Below are 16,345 nucleotides of genomic sequence, written 5' to 3'. Positions count from 1 at the left end.
AGTTTATGTATTTCATTAGTTTTTCACAAGATCTGTTCTTCTCCCCACAATAAAAGCAATCTTACTTGTTACTAGTTCAGTTACCTAGGAGATACTGATGTAATGGGTTACTATGGTGACAACTGGTCTCTTGAAGTCTTGTAAATGATAGGGTTGGCAGAGTTCATAAAAGCCACATGTTAAATGATTAATTTCTAGAAATTTGTATCAGCCTGTATTTCTCGTGCACAAAACATACCCAGAAAGCTACTACACTCAACTGACTTAAAACTAGTCAATAATATGTTTATTTTACTTACTTTAAAAGAATCAGAGGATAAATAACTCCCAGTCTGCTCAGTCATTGGCTACTCCAGTGGTTTCCGTAGCAACTCCTACTCTACCAGGGCAAGGGATGGGAGGATACCCATCAGCCATCTCAACAACATATGGTACTGGTAAGTATGGGTGCAAGATGTAAAGGGTGGGGGAGGGAGCAAGATGCTGACAAATGTCTATCTCAGTACAAAATAATTAGCTAATGTTCGTTGGGAGAAACTGAAAAATTCATAGCTGATATGCTTTTGCACTGCATTTACTTATTCTATGTCTGTCACTAACTTGAGACATATCTATTTAAAAGTTAGCTATTTTGTTCAAATGGAAAACTGCTTTGATAGCTTTATTTCATTGACTTTAATAAAAAATGTAACTTAAAAGACATTTCTTAGTCCACTAATATCATAGGCAATTTAATGTAGTTGAGTGCACTTTCCTAAAGTCATAAGGGTAGTAGGAGCAAGCAGCTTCACTGGCTTCAAAACAGAGTTCTATAACTTTGTGGGCTATCACATAGTTACCTGGGAGTGACTAGAAATGAAGCCTCAAGACATCCTTTCCAGTTCCCATTTCACATTGCTGCTGTATAGAGCATGCTAGCAAACAGATCCAATGCTCTTAGAGAAGTTATGCATTGTTCAGATATAGGCTGCCTGCTGGGTTCTGCAAGGAAGACTGTCACCAAAATATTATTGTGTTTTTCAAGTCTTTGACTCTGTGAGAATGCATCTGTAGTTATGGTGGGTATACAGGCTAAAAATGCTTTGGATCTTCCCGATCCAGAAAAACCCTGCTAAATTGCAGAATAATTATTAGTGCATTATTTGCTCCCAAGTTAATGAGTTGAGAGAAGAGGAAGGTCTACTTTTTCTGCTGCAACTTAATGTGATTAGTGTAATTAAAATTAAAAGGCTGATAAAGTGACATGAAAATTACAATGCTAGTTATTGTTTAATTGCTTCCTCTTTAATTCTCTTTTAATTATTGTCTTTTCTGTTTTCAAATCTAGAATATTCTCTGAGTAGTGCAGATATATCATCTCTCTCTGGGTTTAATACAGCCAGTGCTCTTCATCTTGGTTCTGTGACTGGCTGGCAACAGCAACACCTACATAACATGCCACCATCTGCCCTCAGTCAATTGGGGTAAGCAGTGTTTTCTTTGTTTTATCATTCTACAGTGACTTCAGTCTCCTCAGTAATCCCAAATCTGAAATACATCAAGACAACATATCAGCACATATTTACAATGTCTAAGAAAGACCTCCATTTCCCCAAACTGGAACTATGTATTTCATGAAAAGTTTGCTAGGTAGCTACAATGAAATATTCTGTGTCCATGACATTTTCTCAGTAGTGTAGTAAAGACTACTGTTCATGTTTTACTCTTTATTTCTTTAAATAGCACTTTATTTCACTATTAAAGACCAAACTAAACACTTATATTATGCAGTTGCTGTGTTTTGCCATTTATGCTTTTTATTTCCAGTTACTATAGCACAAACATTTACAGTAAACTTGAAAATTTTCTAAATATTTTTAACCAAGTAAGAGTGGCATAATGATTTGACCTGAGATTAAGCCTTAACCTTGTATAATAATTATATACTCCCTTCTGCTCAGTTCTAACATTCAAGTTTCATTTCTTTGGAAATGTTTTCTACAAGCAAATAACATAATTAGGCCTAAGAACCATAAGCCCACAAAACTCTTTGTGATTTGCCTGTGTTGAGGAGGATAGGTATTCGTGCCCTCTAGTGGCTAATTTCAAGACATATAATCAAGATTGGTGAAGCACACTGCTAAATCATTTCAGGATTTTTAAAAGTGTGAAAATTCACACAGGGAAGTTGCTTGAAAAAGCAACTTATTGGCTCATTGAAGTGAACTTTAAGAGTATGATTTTCAAAAATCCTGGTATCTGCAGTTTCTGTTGAGTAAGACTGTAGGCATTCACCAGCACACCACATGTAGCCTAAGGTATGGCTAGACATGTTTGAATTTTAAAAGTTTACATTATAAAAATAGAAGCTGAAAACAGCTGGAGTGTATTTATGGTGAGAAATTTAATTCACATGCATTTGAAAAGTAAACTCCTTTTTTTTTTCCCCAGAAAGAGCTGTTGCACATATGCACTAATTTCTTTGCAAGATGGTTGCCATAATATGAAACTATTTAATACTATAAATGTGGCTTAAACTTCAAAATTCTCCTTCTAATTTATCTGACCACTCTTTGTAATTTACTGTAATTTCTTTACCATGTATAGATGGTTTGGGTTTTTAAAGGACAGCTAGACAAGTGTTTCAGAGGAATCAAAAAATTTTTAAACTTCATTTCTATATAAAAAAGCATATATAGATACTAACGACATAAAAACATACAACTGAAATAGTTGCTGTACTAGAAAAAATAGTCTTAATACCTTTCTCTTACGCTTCTTCTATTTTCTTTTTGAGTTTGCACTGTTTCTGGGGCAATATTCAGGCTAACTGTACAACTAAAGACATAAAGTCTCCAATAAATTGAAAACTCACGTTAGATGTCAATGTATAGCCTTACAATAAGATGATTGTCTTCAGTGGTGTACCAAAGAATGTAATAAGGCTATTTGGTTAACCAAAAGAGTACAAATTAAATCCTAAACTAACTACATGCCTTTTCAGATATGTCACACATCGTCATCTGTTTCTAATTCATATCACAGAATGTCAAAGTGTAATGGCTGTGGCTGGTGGAATACCTTCTGAGTTGCTACTTTTATTATTATTCTTTCAGTGATTTGTAAATGAATTCAGCTATGAAAGCTGCTTCACTGACAGTTCTGGAGAAGCCTTCTATCTCTGCAGAAAATCATAAGCATTTCTTTATTTTATTTTAGTCACTGAGTTCTACATGCAAAAGCACCTGTGCTAACCTTTGGATTATTTGAAAAACTTGAAATTGTAGAGAACGTATTCAGTCCATGTCAACCTGAGCTAGAATTTGCAAGAATATTAAAACAATCACACAAAATTTTGGTCATCCCCAGGTATTTGAGAAAATACATCTAGAAAGGGTTTGACAACCCAAATCGCTGCACTGAGTGAGGTCATATACTGGAAAGATTTGGCAACTGTGAGATGTTCGTTGGTAACACTAGGGTGTAAAGACCTGTGAGAAAACAGAGTTACTGGAAGAGACATCCTAGTTTTCCAGCAGGTTGTGTTTTTCACCGAAGCCTAAAGGTGAAAACCAGCTCTGCTTCCTCAATGTGTGGCAGAAGAATATGGTTAGTAATAGAATAGGATATGGTTAGACATATTAGCTTGCTCCGGATAAGTCACCAACAATTTCAGCAGCACTGTCAGAGCCATAGTTAAGATAATTGGAGAAGATCTCTACAACCTAACTCTTAACTCTTCATGTTGACTCTGCAACAATACTAGTGCCAGTGGGCTTGAGGGCAAATACCTGAGGTCATGGGAGTAGCTCACTTTCCCTGTCTGCACAGCTTTTGGCCTTTTGCTGAGACTGGTGAATACGATAACAATCTAGAGCCTGTTTTGATATGATTGGGACATTAAAACAAGTCAGACTTTTCAACTTTTTAGGTTAAAAAGCAAAATTGTACTTTCATGGTCTTTTAACTAGGTCCACATCTGGAAAAAATACACACAAATTCTATTGAAAATCAGTCCTTCCCAAAACTTTGGGATTTTGTCTGAATATTGCTGCAATGTCTCTTACAAACAGGGTTACTACTTATTTCACATGGACCAAAGAGTCTATCAGAAGTTAATTGCTGCTAAGCAGAAGGGAAGTCCATTCCAAACTTTGAAATAAATGATTTAAATTTTTTAGGCAGAAGTCCATTATGTGGAAAATGTCCTCTCTCATCCATATTTCCCAGTCTAAGAATCTTTTCTTCCTTAAGTATCATCCACAGGTGAAATTTTGACTTTTCTAAAATATAAGTGCAAACATAGGAACAGTATTTCATCTGAAGAATCTTCAGTATAGATAATTGTTTACATAAAAGAAGTTCTCCAAACTTATACCCACCTGAACAAAAAATTGCCCAAATTCATGCATACTGTTGACTTGTTCTCTGATTCTTACATAGCAAGCTTATTACTTAACAGCGATTAATTTTGATTAGGTAATAGCCATAGCTAGATACAGGCAAATATTCTCCATTGAACCACTTTTACTGAAACATTTAGGTGCAGTGACATCATGTCCCATGATTTTGTATCAGTTCTGCCAACTTCCTTGTTTTGAATAAAAGCTTTATATATTTAGGATTGAGCCTTTTTTCTTACGCCACCATTGTAAATAAGATGTTCCAGTGATTCAGTTTCATATTATTCTTCGTTTAGAAATTTCTTTTTAAAGTGTAGACCTTAACGTGTGAGAGCTAATCAAAATATCTTCACACAGAAATCCTCATTCTGCTTTTACATTGATCAAAAAATACAAAAAAACCCCCTTTGCTTTTACCTAAAAGAAAAACAGAGAGGGAGGAAGGTTGCATTGCTAGCAAGTCAAAAAATATCCTCTATTCTCCTAATTACAGACTAGCACATAACTAAAGCTACATAACTAAATTTTGCAGTGAATTCTCAATGGTTCCTTATATGTGTTTATGGGGAAAAAAATATATGAAGTGAGGAAGTAAACTAATTTAGAGAAGCAAGTGTGGGCATAAAAGAAAAGGTATGTGAGGCTCTTTCTTCCTTCAGTAGACTACTTTCTCCCTCTGTAAAAACCTATCTGGTGCATGTTCATGTCCTCACTCATCACCTCCTCAGACGTGCACTTCTCTCTGTGCATGCTGAGCTTCCATATCAGTTGGAGATTCGAATAGATGGAGACACACACAGAACTGATCTCACCAGCATCAGCAAGAACTAAACCCACCTGCAAGCTCGTTGCATGCTGACTTGCTGCCCACCTTTTGCACAGCAGAGCTGTGTAGTTGTTCCGTGTTGAACCCAGATAGGAACCTGCATTTCTCCCATGTGGGTGTTGTATTCTAAATCAACATCATATTTTCACTCTACTGGTCTCAATAGGAACTGCTGTGTAAAATTAAAACATTAATTTTCTTCGTTGTCTCCATAAAATGAAATTTTTTCATACAATATATGGAAAAAGGTGATGATGTCAACATGAGTGGACTGCATGGCACTGACTGAGTGCTTAGAATTATACACAAGCCTTTGAAGTCATTTGCTTTATTTTCTCTGTGGATTTTCCATATTCAAAACCTGTTGGTTTTCCAGTGAACTTAGTGTAGGTTTCAAAAGATGAAAATACGGCATGCCTGGACCAAAATTAATTATATAATTCATATATAATTATATGAAGCAACAGTGTAAAATATACATTGATACATATAGATCCCAACAGCTATTTCTACACTCACACAAACACATACACAAAAAGAAATCATTTTGTAGCAGACAGAATTCTCATTTTTTGTAATACAGCTTCTATTCTAAATAGGAGTCAGTCCCCTGTTTACAATATGGGTCTAAAGACTGCACCCAAGTATTCACCATTCACATCTATGTGTAACAGTAGGTTTCCCTTGTAATTGACCATTTTAGCATACATGAGATTCTGGTTAAAATGTTTCAGAAAATTTTAATGAAATAATGTAAATTATAGTCACCAAAAAACAGATATTAAAATTCAGAAATAGTTTAGCAGAAAAAGACTATATTTTAAAAGGGAAAAAAAGTGAATGAGGACTCAAAAGAATTGCTTTAATTTATTTATATTGTTTTAAACCTCAAAAATTTAGTCCTGACCTACCAAAATGACTTCTTAACCTTTTTTCAATTTACAAAAAAGTGTTCAAAATGCAGATCAACCTGTAGCAACTGCCACAAATTTGTATGCCAGGTATTTACATAACCCTGCTGATGAATCACAAAGAAAAGTGTATAGAGATGCATTCTCTTACTCACTTCTGAAACACTATTAAAAAAGTGACATTGCAGTATAGCAATGCTAGCTGTATTTCATTGAAAATGCAGCTTATCCCTCTAGATTTGTTCCTTTGGGGGCTGTCACACAATAGAATGCAAGTATGTTCCATGTGAACAAATTTGACTGAATATGGTTGTTTTTAACTAGCATGGGTTTTTTAGCTGTCCCCAGCTTTGCAAAGCAGCATGTCATCTGCTCATATCAAACACTTCCAAATCAAATCCCCAGGCTCCACCATCATTTTTTACAGGACTTTCAGGTTTAGCTATAAGCTTGGCGTCTAAAATCATATATTGTCTTATCATACATGCTAAACTAGCAGCCTGTTTTCCCAGGTGAAGTCCTAGCATCTCCTAAGCAACAGAAAAATAAAGTCACTGGAAATGAAAAGCAAAAAAAAAAGCCAAAACAAACAAAAAAAAAAACCAAGAATGTGTTTTTGATTCTTGTTGGATTCTTTTCAACAAGTTTTCAGTAAAAGAGTGGAATATTTCACTAAATTGGAATGACGAAGTCTGATATTTACAGCTTCATATATGTGTTAATTTAATGGTTACAAAAGCAAAGAAAATGTCCTCTTTGCAAAAAAAAATAAAACACACCTATATTTTCTGCTGTGAGGGCTATTACTCACAAACTCTGTGAGTTATGAAAGGGATTGCTGCAAATTTAGCACATTCATCTGTATAGGAATGAAAGGTAAATAAAAGCAATTGGAGGTAAAACATCCTCTTTTCTCTGTTTTCTAACAAGATCCATCTATTATTAAAGACTGCAATAATTCCTGATAAAAGCAGCTAGTATCATTCAATATTGAAGCCATATAGTTCCACTTTAAATCTGTCAGAAGAAAAGAAAACAACATTTTGTCTTTCATCAAGGTTGTAGTAAATGTTGCTTAAGTAAAGCTCAACTCCCAGTTGATGAGATATCAGGAAAAGTGGAATATTTCAATAAACGAAAAGCACACATTTAAACTTAATTGTTTCTTCTATATGCTTAAAAATTACTTCCAAATCCCAATATTTCTTCTGCTTGCAGTAAAAATGCCTGCACATCCCTTCGGGTTAAAAATCTTATGAGGCCAAGTGGTCTGTTGCCCCTGCTGCCTTCAGTCTCCCCCTGTATAAATACTCACAAGTAGAAACCTTGAAACTGTGTCTCTGGGGTTAGACACTAACTTCAGCCTAGCAAATGGTCCCTGAAGTGGAACATAATGGGAACTGCATGTTGAGAATTCTATTTTAATAACGAAGAGAAAAGTCAGGTTTTACCAGGAGATGGTGCTTTTGTACAAAACATCCTGCAGATGCAAGTGATCTCATTTCTCCCATAGAGATAAAGCACATTCTCAGTATTCACTCTCCTCCGTGCCTGTTTCAGCTTTCCTCTGCCACTACCTGCTCACAAAAATGCACATAAAGAAAATGAACTTAGAATAGTTATATACCTTGCCTTTGAAAAAGTTTTAGCGCAGTTTTAGCATAGCAGTTTCTCTTGATGCTAGGAGCATCCTCTGAGCTGGGCTCTCCTACAATCCTACAATTGTACAAACAGTACAATCCTCTGACATCTTCCACTACTCTTCAGCTTCTCTTTGGTAGCTTATTCAAAAGCATTCTGGATTGAGTTATGAATTCATAGATTTAGACCATAAAATCATATCTAAATCCTTGCCTGGCTGTGGTATTTTATTAATGTCCTAGGACCTGTAATTTCAACTCTATTCTGAAAGGTATAAAACGTACCTGGCCCAAATTTTTGTTTCTGTTTTGCATCTGAAGTCACATGTCAAAATGAACAGCGATAAAAATAGTTGGGTGCATTCAAATTAATTGGATTAATCCCAGCAGAAAGTCCATGCCTCCCCTGTCTCAGCTGGTGCATACACACACACAAGCATTAGTTATAAAGAAACCTGCAGGTGGTTCCAACAGTGCAAAGGCTCGCCTTCCAAAATTTGTTATGACGCTTGAGTCAAAAAAAGAAGAGAGAGAGATTGAAAGCGAGACCTCCTTTCAAACTGAGGGTATGTCCCACTCAAACCAACCACATTTGTTGTGATGCTTTCATCTCTTTGAATTTGTGAATTCTGCCCAGAAAACAGTCCTCGTGCTCCCTGCACGTGCTGGTCCTGCGCGAGCCTTTACACTGGTGTTTTGTGTGAGTGTTTGTGCATATCTGGGGGCTCCATGCCTCCTCCGTCTGTAACTGGGTTTCCTTTCCTCCTACAGAGCTTGCACTAGCACTCATTTATCTCAGAGTACAAATCTCTCCCTGCCTTCTACTCAAAGCCTCAACATCAAGTCAGAACCTGTTTCTCCTCCTAGAGACCGTACCACCACACCCTCGAGATACCCACAGCACACGCGCCATGAGGCGGGGAGATCTCCTGTTGACAGTTTGAGCAGCTGTAGCAGTTCCTACGATGGAAGTGACCGAGAAGATCACCGGAACGAATTCCACTCCCCCATTGGACTCACCAGACCTTCGCCGGACGAAAGGGAAAGCCCCTCTGTCAAGCGCATGCGGCTCTCTGAAGGATGGGCAACATGATAACATTATTACCTATTAGGTTTTTTTTTCTTGCAGTGTGTGTGTGCTATACCTTAATGGGGGAGGGGGGGTCGATATGCATTATATGTGCCGTGTGTGGAAAAAAAAAAAGTCAGGTACTCTGTTTTGTAAAAGTACTTTTAAATTGCCTCAGTGATACAGTATAAGGATAAACAGAAATGCTGAGATAAGCTTAGCACTTGAGTTGTACAACAGAACACTTGTACAAAATAGATTTTAAGGCTAACTTCTTTTCACTGTTGTGCTCCCTTGCAAAATGTATGTTACAATAGATAGTGTCATGTTGCAGGTTCAACGTTATTTACATGTAAATAGACAAAAGGAAAACATTTGCCAGAAATGGCAGATCTTTACTGAGAGAGAAAGCAGCTGTTATGCAACATATAGAAAATGTACAGATGTTTTGACAGACCCAGCAGTTGGGTGGCCATGAATTGATGCTAGAAAGAGACTGGGTCACCTAACATACCGAAAATGCTCACAAACATGCAGGCGTATCATTAGAGTATGGCACTCAGTTAAAAAGGATCAAAACATTTAAAGAGGACCATACTTGTAAAAATGTTGAGTTCGAGGGCTAACATATTTAATTTTAAAAATTCTGGGTCTGCATCACTTATTAAATAAAAAAAAATATAAAAATATGTACATTACATTTTGCTTATTTTCATATTAAAAAGTAAGACAGAGTTTGCAAAGCATTTGTGGCTTTTGTAGTTTCCTTAAGCCAAAATGTGTTCTTTTTTCCTTGATAGCTTCGCTAATCTTTTAAACAGTCCTGAAGAAACAAACAAAAAGGACTTTTTGTATAGAAAGCACTACCCTAAGCCATGAAGAACTCCATGCTTTGCTAACCAAGATAACTGTTTTCTCTTTGCAGAAGTTTTGTTTTTGAAATGTGTATTTCTAATTATATAAAATATTAAGAATCTTTTAAAAAAATCTGTGAAATTAACATGCTTGTGTATAGCTTTCTAATATATATAATAATTATGGTAATAGCAAAAGTTTTTGTTATCTTAATAGTGGGGAATTATATTTGTGCAGTTGCACATTTAACTATTTTCTTTCAGTTTTTCTTTTACTGGGTATGCATTTTACAGATCGAAGTCAGCTGTTGAAAGACTGATCTGTAAAAAGTTAGAATTTACCCATGGTGTAACAACTTAAATCATTTTAATACAGCATTTTACAATCAGTTGGGTGAACTGCGATCCATTGTATATACTGATTAGTTCTTTCATGCTGTTTTGTGCATTGTAACAAGTTAAGGGCCCTTCTGTTACTTAATGTCCTGCGTATCTTGTAGTTTTCCATGGGTTAAATGACAAAGTGGCATAACTTGGCCCTTTCTCATTAATGAAGCTGGTATTCTGCCTGTCAGAATTGGATGTACAGCTCTAACGGCTGTCAGTTACGTGAGTGCAGGTGAATATTTGTGGAAGCAGTAGGGAGAGTTAAAGGGAGGGATTGGCATGAACATGCCTTTTATAAAGATTACTCCCCTCTCTCACAGATGTAAAACTCTTAGAGAGATCATCAATTAAAGGACCACTCAGAAGTCGATTGATCTTACACAGCCAATATTGGCCATCAGGTCCCTGGTTCTCACGGACCTCTGTGGTCACGTCGTCTCACAGTGGGCACATTGTTGAACAACGCTCCCTGTGTATTGGCACCTGAGCAAGATTTGCTTCAGCATATAGCATCCACGTTTTCTCCTGCCTCATATTGTTCCTTTGACTAAAATAGCTTGACCAGAGGGAATGTATCATCTCTTTAAGTCCCTCTTTGTCCCTCTTGTTTATTAGAAGAAAATGGTATATTCAAATGTTTTGGTTTAACCTTTCTGTTGAAGGGAAAAAGTGTTTAAGCAAAATATTAGTGCCATAGTAAAACTGTACTGTTTCTCCTTTTTCCAAGAGACTTTCCAACTCTCACCTACATACATTGACACTATGATGAAGGATACAGCTGCAACAGCTAAATATCAACACAGAACATTTGGTTAAGGGAAATCCACACTCTATTTCCCACCGATACACGCAGTTGCTGTGCACTGCTCAATGATAGAGTGTACCTCTCTGTAGTAGAGAATGATGAACAGACTACAGTATGCATTAGGACATACGCTTTTCACTTATCATGACTTTATAGATGCCTGCCTTACAGGCACTTTCAGCCGTGCAGGGGCTAGTGCATAATCTGGAAACTCTTTAAGCAGAGTACTGTGCTACTAATGCATCCATCTTATCTTGTGTAGCAATCTGCAGGGTAAAGAAAAAGATACGCATGTTTAAAAAAAACAAAACAAAACAAAAAAAAACACAAAAACACAAAACAAAACAAAAAAAAAGGTAAAATGGGGCCCATAATTAATTTTAAAACACAAAAAAACTGTTTTTGAAACCACTTTCTTCACCTTCAGATGAACCTATACTCATATTCTCTTCTGAGAATTTTAAACTTTGGTGTGTCAAAAATATGCAAATATATCACAAATGTACCTTGTCATTTCAAGAAAAAATACAACTTTATCAGTATTGTAGTAGAAACTTGTCAGTGGGGAAGGGGATTTGGTCTATTGATATATGAAGAATAGCCATATTAATAGTTTACCTTGCGATTTGCCTCAGCAACGCATGAAAAAGGAAAGATATCGTATTTAACGAAGATGCAGTGTAATATATTACTGCAAGTAAATAAGCAGAAAGTAGCGTGAAAAGTATTGCCTGGGCAATTTATATTAACTCTGACAGTGATTTTTGTATAAACACAAGTAGAACAGAATCACGTGAAAATAAATGCCAGTCATCCCTCTTGTTCCTGCTGCAGAGGGCAACTAACTTATACTGGCAAAATTGTGGGGGATAATGCATATTTGCAAACTGATCTAATGATAAGAAGCACAACTTTGATTGTGAAGTCACTTTCTGTAAACTATAACTGTCTACCTTTCTTGTTCCTTTATCTGTACCTTACCATTTATTGTATTTGCAAAGCTAATTTGGGTTTATTGTGTGATTCCTTTGTATTTAAGGAGTTTGGGGCAGAGCCCTGAAAGAGTATTAACATTTACTTTACCTTAACCCATGCTATATAATGTTTTAGGCAACATTCTTAATTGTAAGTTCAAACACCTGAAGTGGCATTCTAGACATCTGCAAGTATTGTTATAGCTAAGCTAACCTCTATTAAAAGGTGTTGTCAGTTAGTGTTTAATTGCTGGTGACAATTATATGATATACCCTATCTGCACAACCTGTATATTGTATGCATTGAGCCATTTCCAGTAAAGCTTTTGTCATTTCAGTGTTTTTCAAAAGTTGTGTTTTATAACAAAATGGCTTATATTTTTCCCAGAAGAGGAATTTAGCAGTTTTTAATGAATAATATAAAAATATCTGTTGTCCTCAGATCTTTTTCAGGTAAAGCTAGCATAAGAATAAAAGAACTCATAGACTGTTTTCAAGGATGTCAACCCTTTTGTATTGTATGTGTTATCCTATATACCCTCTTTTATCTATAGTCCTAACAGAGCTGTTTTGTTTTCCTTCTTCCTTCGCCTTGAAGGTAAATGCTTTGTAATTTTTTAAAAGCCACTTGAAACCTCAATAAAGGCTGTTGCCTAAACATGGCATACTTCATCTGTTCCTGTTTGTGCCATCTGCTGTGATGTCGTCAGTTATATGGCATTAATTTCCTGCCACTACAGGTCTCTTGAAGGACTGATGGAACATTGGTGTCTGTTAGAATGCTTCAGACTGTAGATGTAATAAAAGGCTTTTGTTAATATATTTTAACCAAAGATGTGGAGCAATCCAAGCTTTGAGCCACAGACCTTCTGCATCAAAAGTATCTGTTTGATTATTTTCATAATCAGGTGTTGCATTTCTACCTTCCCTGCTCATACCTCAGACTGATCCGTACCTCAGTTTGATTCAAAAAAGGTCAGTTAAGTAACTCATTTTAAAAAAAATAAAAAATGCAGTACCAGAGTCTTTTGTGGAGTAACTAATATCAGACCTGGGTTACCACAGGCATTACACTTGGATTGCTTCAGATGGTTTGTTGTATCCTTTTTTTCTTTTTTTCTTCTCTTTCATGGGGATTTGCTTCCATAAAACAATGGTGATAACAAAATAGCTTGTAAATGGGAGCATACAAGCATTTGCAACAAATATTAAAGTAGAGGCTCACAGCGGCATAAGCTGGACTTTGTCGCCACTAGATGACAAGATGTTATAACTAAGTTAAACCACATCTGTGTATCTCAAGGGACTTAATTCAGCTGTCTGTAGTGAACAAAAATGGGAAAATTTCAAAAGATTCTCCTGCTGGAAATAAGGTATAATTTGTATTTTGCAGACAAATCAGTAAAGTTACTGGCTTTCTTAGTGATACGGTGTCTGTGGTGCATTTTTTTATTAATTTAAATAATGTTCAGTTTTCACTGTTTTGCACTGTAACACATGAAAGAATCAGCACTTTAACAACTGGCAGTTGTTGCCTCGAGGTCCCTCTGCCTGACACTTGTGCTTGCTTAGAAAGTTCAGCACCTTTTTAAGGCTCCCCGAGCATATTGGTGCCTCACAAGTGTTAATGCCCCACACATCATCCCACTGAGTTAGAGAAACTCCATTACTGCTCTGGAAGTTAGTGTCATTTTGAATGAGGCCATCTGAATCTGGCCCTGATGTCTGAGCCAGCAGAGGAGCTAGGTGAGATAATGCCTGACTTTGAGGTACTTAGTCCCTGACAGGGAATCCATATTCCTGTACATACATGTCCTGCAGTTTCTCCCGGTGCAGAGAACCATGCAATAACCTTACAAAAAAATGCATGTTCTGTGTCAAAATCATATATTGTTGGGTCTATGCTTTATATATATTCTTTAACATGATAACTTCCTAGGGACTGCATCAGAATTAATCTATTCCCTTTTGTGTACTTTTTTGTTGTTATTTAATTTTTTCCCTGCTAACATTTATAGTTTTGGAGTCTAAGAATACAAGGATTACTTTAATTCAACAAGATGGTTTTTCATGCCAGAGGCAGACAAGCTATTAATAACTTAAGGTGCTTGGTGAATGTGGCAATTTCAAAAATAGCATTACAAGGCCTAGTTTCTAAATATGTTTATGAAAGAAAACAGCTATGCTTTTATTTACCTGTTGCTTTAATTGACAATTTTTTTTAAAGAGAAGTGTTTCTAGTATTGCAGTGTTGGACACAGCATAAAAATGAGATGCTAAAACTTAGATTAAATGTCATTGGTTTTGTTACATAATAAGTTTTTCTCAAGTAAATCACTTTTTGTCATCATTGGCAAGGATAAGCAGAATATTTCTGGAAATGCAGTCAAAGTGGAATACTCTCTGAAATCTTAAAGAATTCATATCTGGGAGTACTCGCTCCCGTAATCAGTCATCTGTGTGATTAATATTGGTAATGCTATACCTGCACTGGAAAAGGAATTCCTTAGCAAATAGAGTCTGTTATATACCCTGTTTTCTTATTTATTACTTCAGAAAAAGAACCATACACATACTGATTACTTTGCTTTGGATTCTGTGAACTATATTTTTAAACAATTTTTAAAACTGTGTGTTGCAATAGAAGTGAGGAGATCACCAGTTCTTTAAATAGGCTTTCTCACTTTAGGCTCATATATGTCATTCTGAAAAGCAATTGTACAGTGTGCAGTCTGAGATAACTAAGCCACATACCTTCTCGATCCAAAGTGTTTCCTTTCCCTCCAAAGTTTTTCTTCTTTTTCTTTAGCAAAAATCAACATAGCATCTTTTTAGGACTGGAACACTATGCTGAGACAGTTGTTGCATATGTTTTGCAAAAGAGAGCTCAGACTGTCAGTTTTGTTTATACCTTTGCTTATTGTCAGTGTGGTCCATTCATACCTAACCCTTCCTCAAATGTAATGCCTTCATTTCCACAGGTAAAATACTGGGGGCTGAGAGGGTCCAGCAGAGAGGAATGATTTAAAAACAATCAGACTATTTAGCCTGTAAACAGCAGAAAGCCATTGTTCATGCCTCTAGTGACAAACATAGCCTATTCCTCATTAACTCCAGCTTTCTGGGGTCCCTGATTTTGGGAAGCTCAGACTGTTTAACCATAGCAAACTCAGGCTACGTTTATTTTGTATTCATGTACTGCACTTGACACTTTACATTGAGTGTTCAGAGTACCTGCACTACGTAAATCTATACTGCATTCTCTGCAGTTCATGTAAACACATCCAAGATAACTTTAACGGTTGTTAGCAGGCATTACAGCTAACAGTAGTATTTCTACTGATGAAGGTATTTCTTCCTCCTCTTCCAGCAGGTTTCAGAGCATGCTGTGGTTCCATTCTGTGTCACCTTAATAGCTAGAGATTCAAAGCTAACATGAGGATGCTTGTGCAAATGATTAATTTGAAATGAGTACATTGCTTCTGAAAGCTGAAAAGTGTGCTGTTCTAACTTTCCTTTCTACCCTGTTCTGTCTTTGTGCTTCTGTTTGTGATCTCTTCGTAGCCTGCACAGAGTTTTCAGTTTCAAGTATGTTTGTACTTGCCTGAACAATGACCGATCAGTTGTTCTAGGCTCGAAAACACTGCCTTGTTCTGGGGGGCGGTGGTTGATCACTGTTAGCTGTGGAGGTTTCACTTCTTTGAAGGCAAGAAATGATGCAATAGAACATTTCACTGCGTGGGAAAAACTTAAAGGTAGTATACTTGCATGATAAACATAGTTGGTGTAAACCACAATTTTGTTATGACAGTGCATTACATAGCTAATTATTTTCTGTATTTAGGAGAGTTGCTCAGGGTAGGTTGTGCAGTCTCACAATGAAAACACAGTGTCCTGTGACAAGTATGTACAAAAGTGTGTTGTATCACCAAAACTCAAAAGGAGGAAACAAGGAAAAAGCATCTGGAATCTGATTACAAAGAGTTGACAAGCCAAGGTACAGCATGCAGACCACCGAAATGGCCAGTAGAAATGCAGTCAGTTGCATTTACCAGGTTGCATTTTGAACCACTGAGAAAATCATCACAAAGGAAGGAATTTCATAGTAAAAAAAATAATAAAACACATAAATTTCTGCCTTTCTGTGCCTACATATCTGAATATCTCTCAAAAGAATGGTGCTTGAAATGCAACCTTTTTGTTTCCCAGTGACATTTATTTATCAGGAAAAACATCCCTTTCTCTAATTATAATTTACTGTATTACACATTAGTTAACTTGGAAAAGCTGAAGAGAGGTTCCTGGCCTGAGCATGCTTAGTTCATAGTCAGTAGCCAAGGAAAAGTAGCCTGGTTTACAGCAGTACTCTCAGACTACAGATACTGAACTTTCACTCAGTAAAGTCTAAGACATAAACTTGGAGGAGATTGCACTGTGGCTGTTGCCTCACAGCAACACCCTACACCTTCAAAGACAATTTTGTGAAAATATAATACA

At 36.4% G+C, this 16,345-nt stretch overlaps 1 protein-coding gene across 11 annotated transcripts in view; it reads left to right on the top strand.

Moving 5' to 3' along the window:
• Nucleotides 1-13,274, top strand: part of MEF2C (myocyte enhancer factor 2C) — a 127,530-nt gene extending 114,256 nt beyond the window's left edge. For 8 of the 11 annotated variants that reach the window (XM_087761410.1, XM_087761415.1, XM_087761413.1 and 5 more), the window contains 3 exons: nt 308-437; nt 1,328-1,463; nt 8,531-13,274. In XM_087761410.1, the coding sequence (XP_087617536.1) occupies nt 308-437; nt 1,328-1,463; nt 8,531-8,852 (588 nt within the window). In that variant the 3' untranslated portion in view covers nt 8,853-13,274. The remainder of the gene's footprint in view (nt 1-307; nt 438-1,327; nt 1,464-8,530) is intronic. The other 3 variants (XM_087761419.1, XM_087761417.1, XM_087761416.1) reach the window with 1 other exon arrangement.
• Nucleotides 13,275-16,345: the final 3,071 nt, after the last annotated feature.

The sequence above is a fragment of the Nipponia nippon genome, unplaced genomic scaffold, assembly GCF_047370975.1.
Source record: "Nipponia nippon isolate SJK-2023a ecotype South Korea unplaced genomic scaffold, ASM4737097v1 scaffold_24, whole genome shotgun sequence".
Taxonomy (NCBI): domain Eukaryota; kingdom Metazoa; phylum Chordata; class Aves; order Pelecaniformes; family Threskiornithidae; genus Nipponia; species Nipponia nippon.
This window is presented reverse-complemented; position numbering and strand designations above follow the sequence as displayed.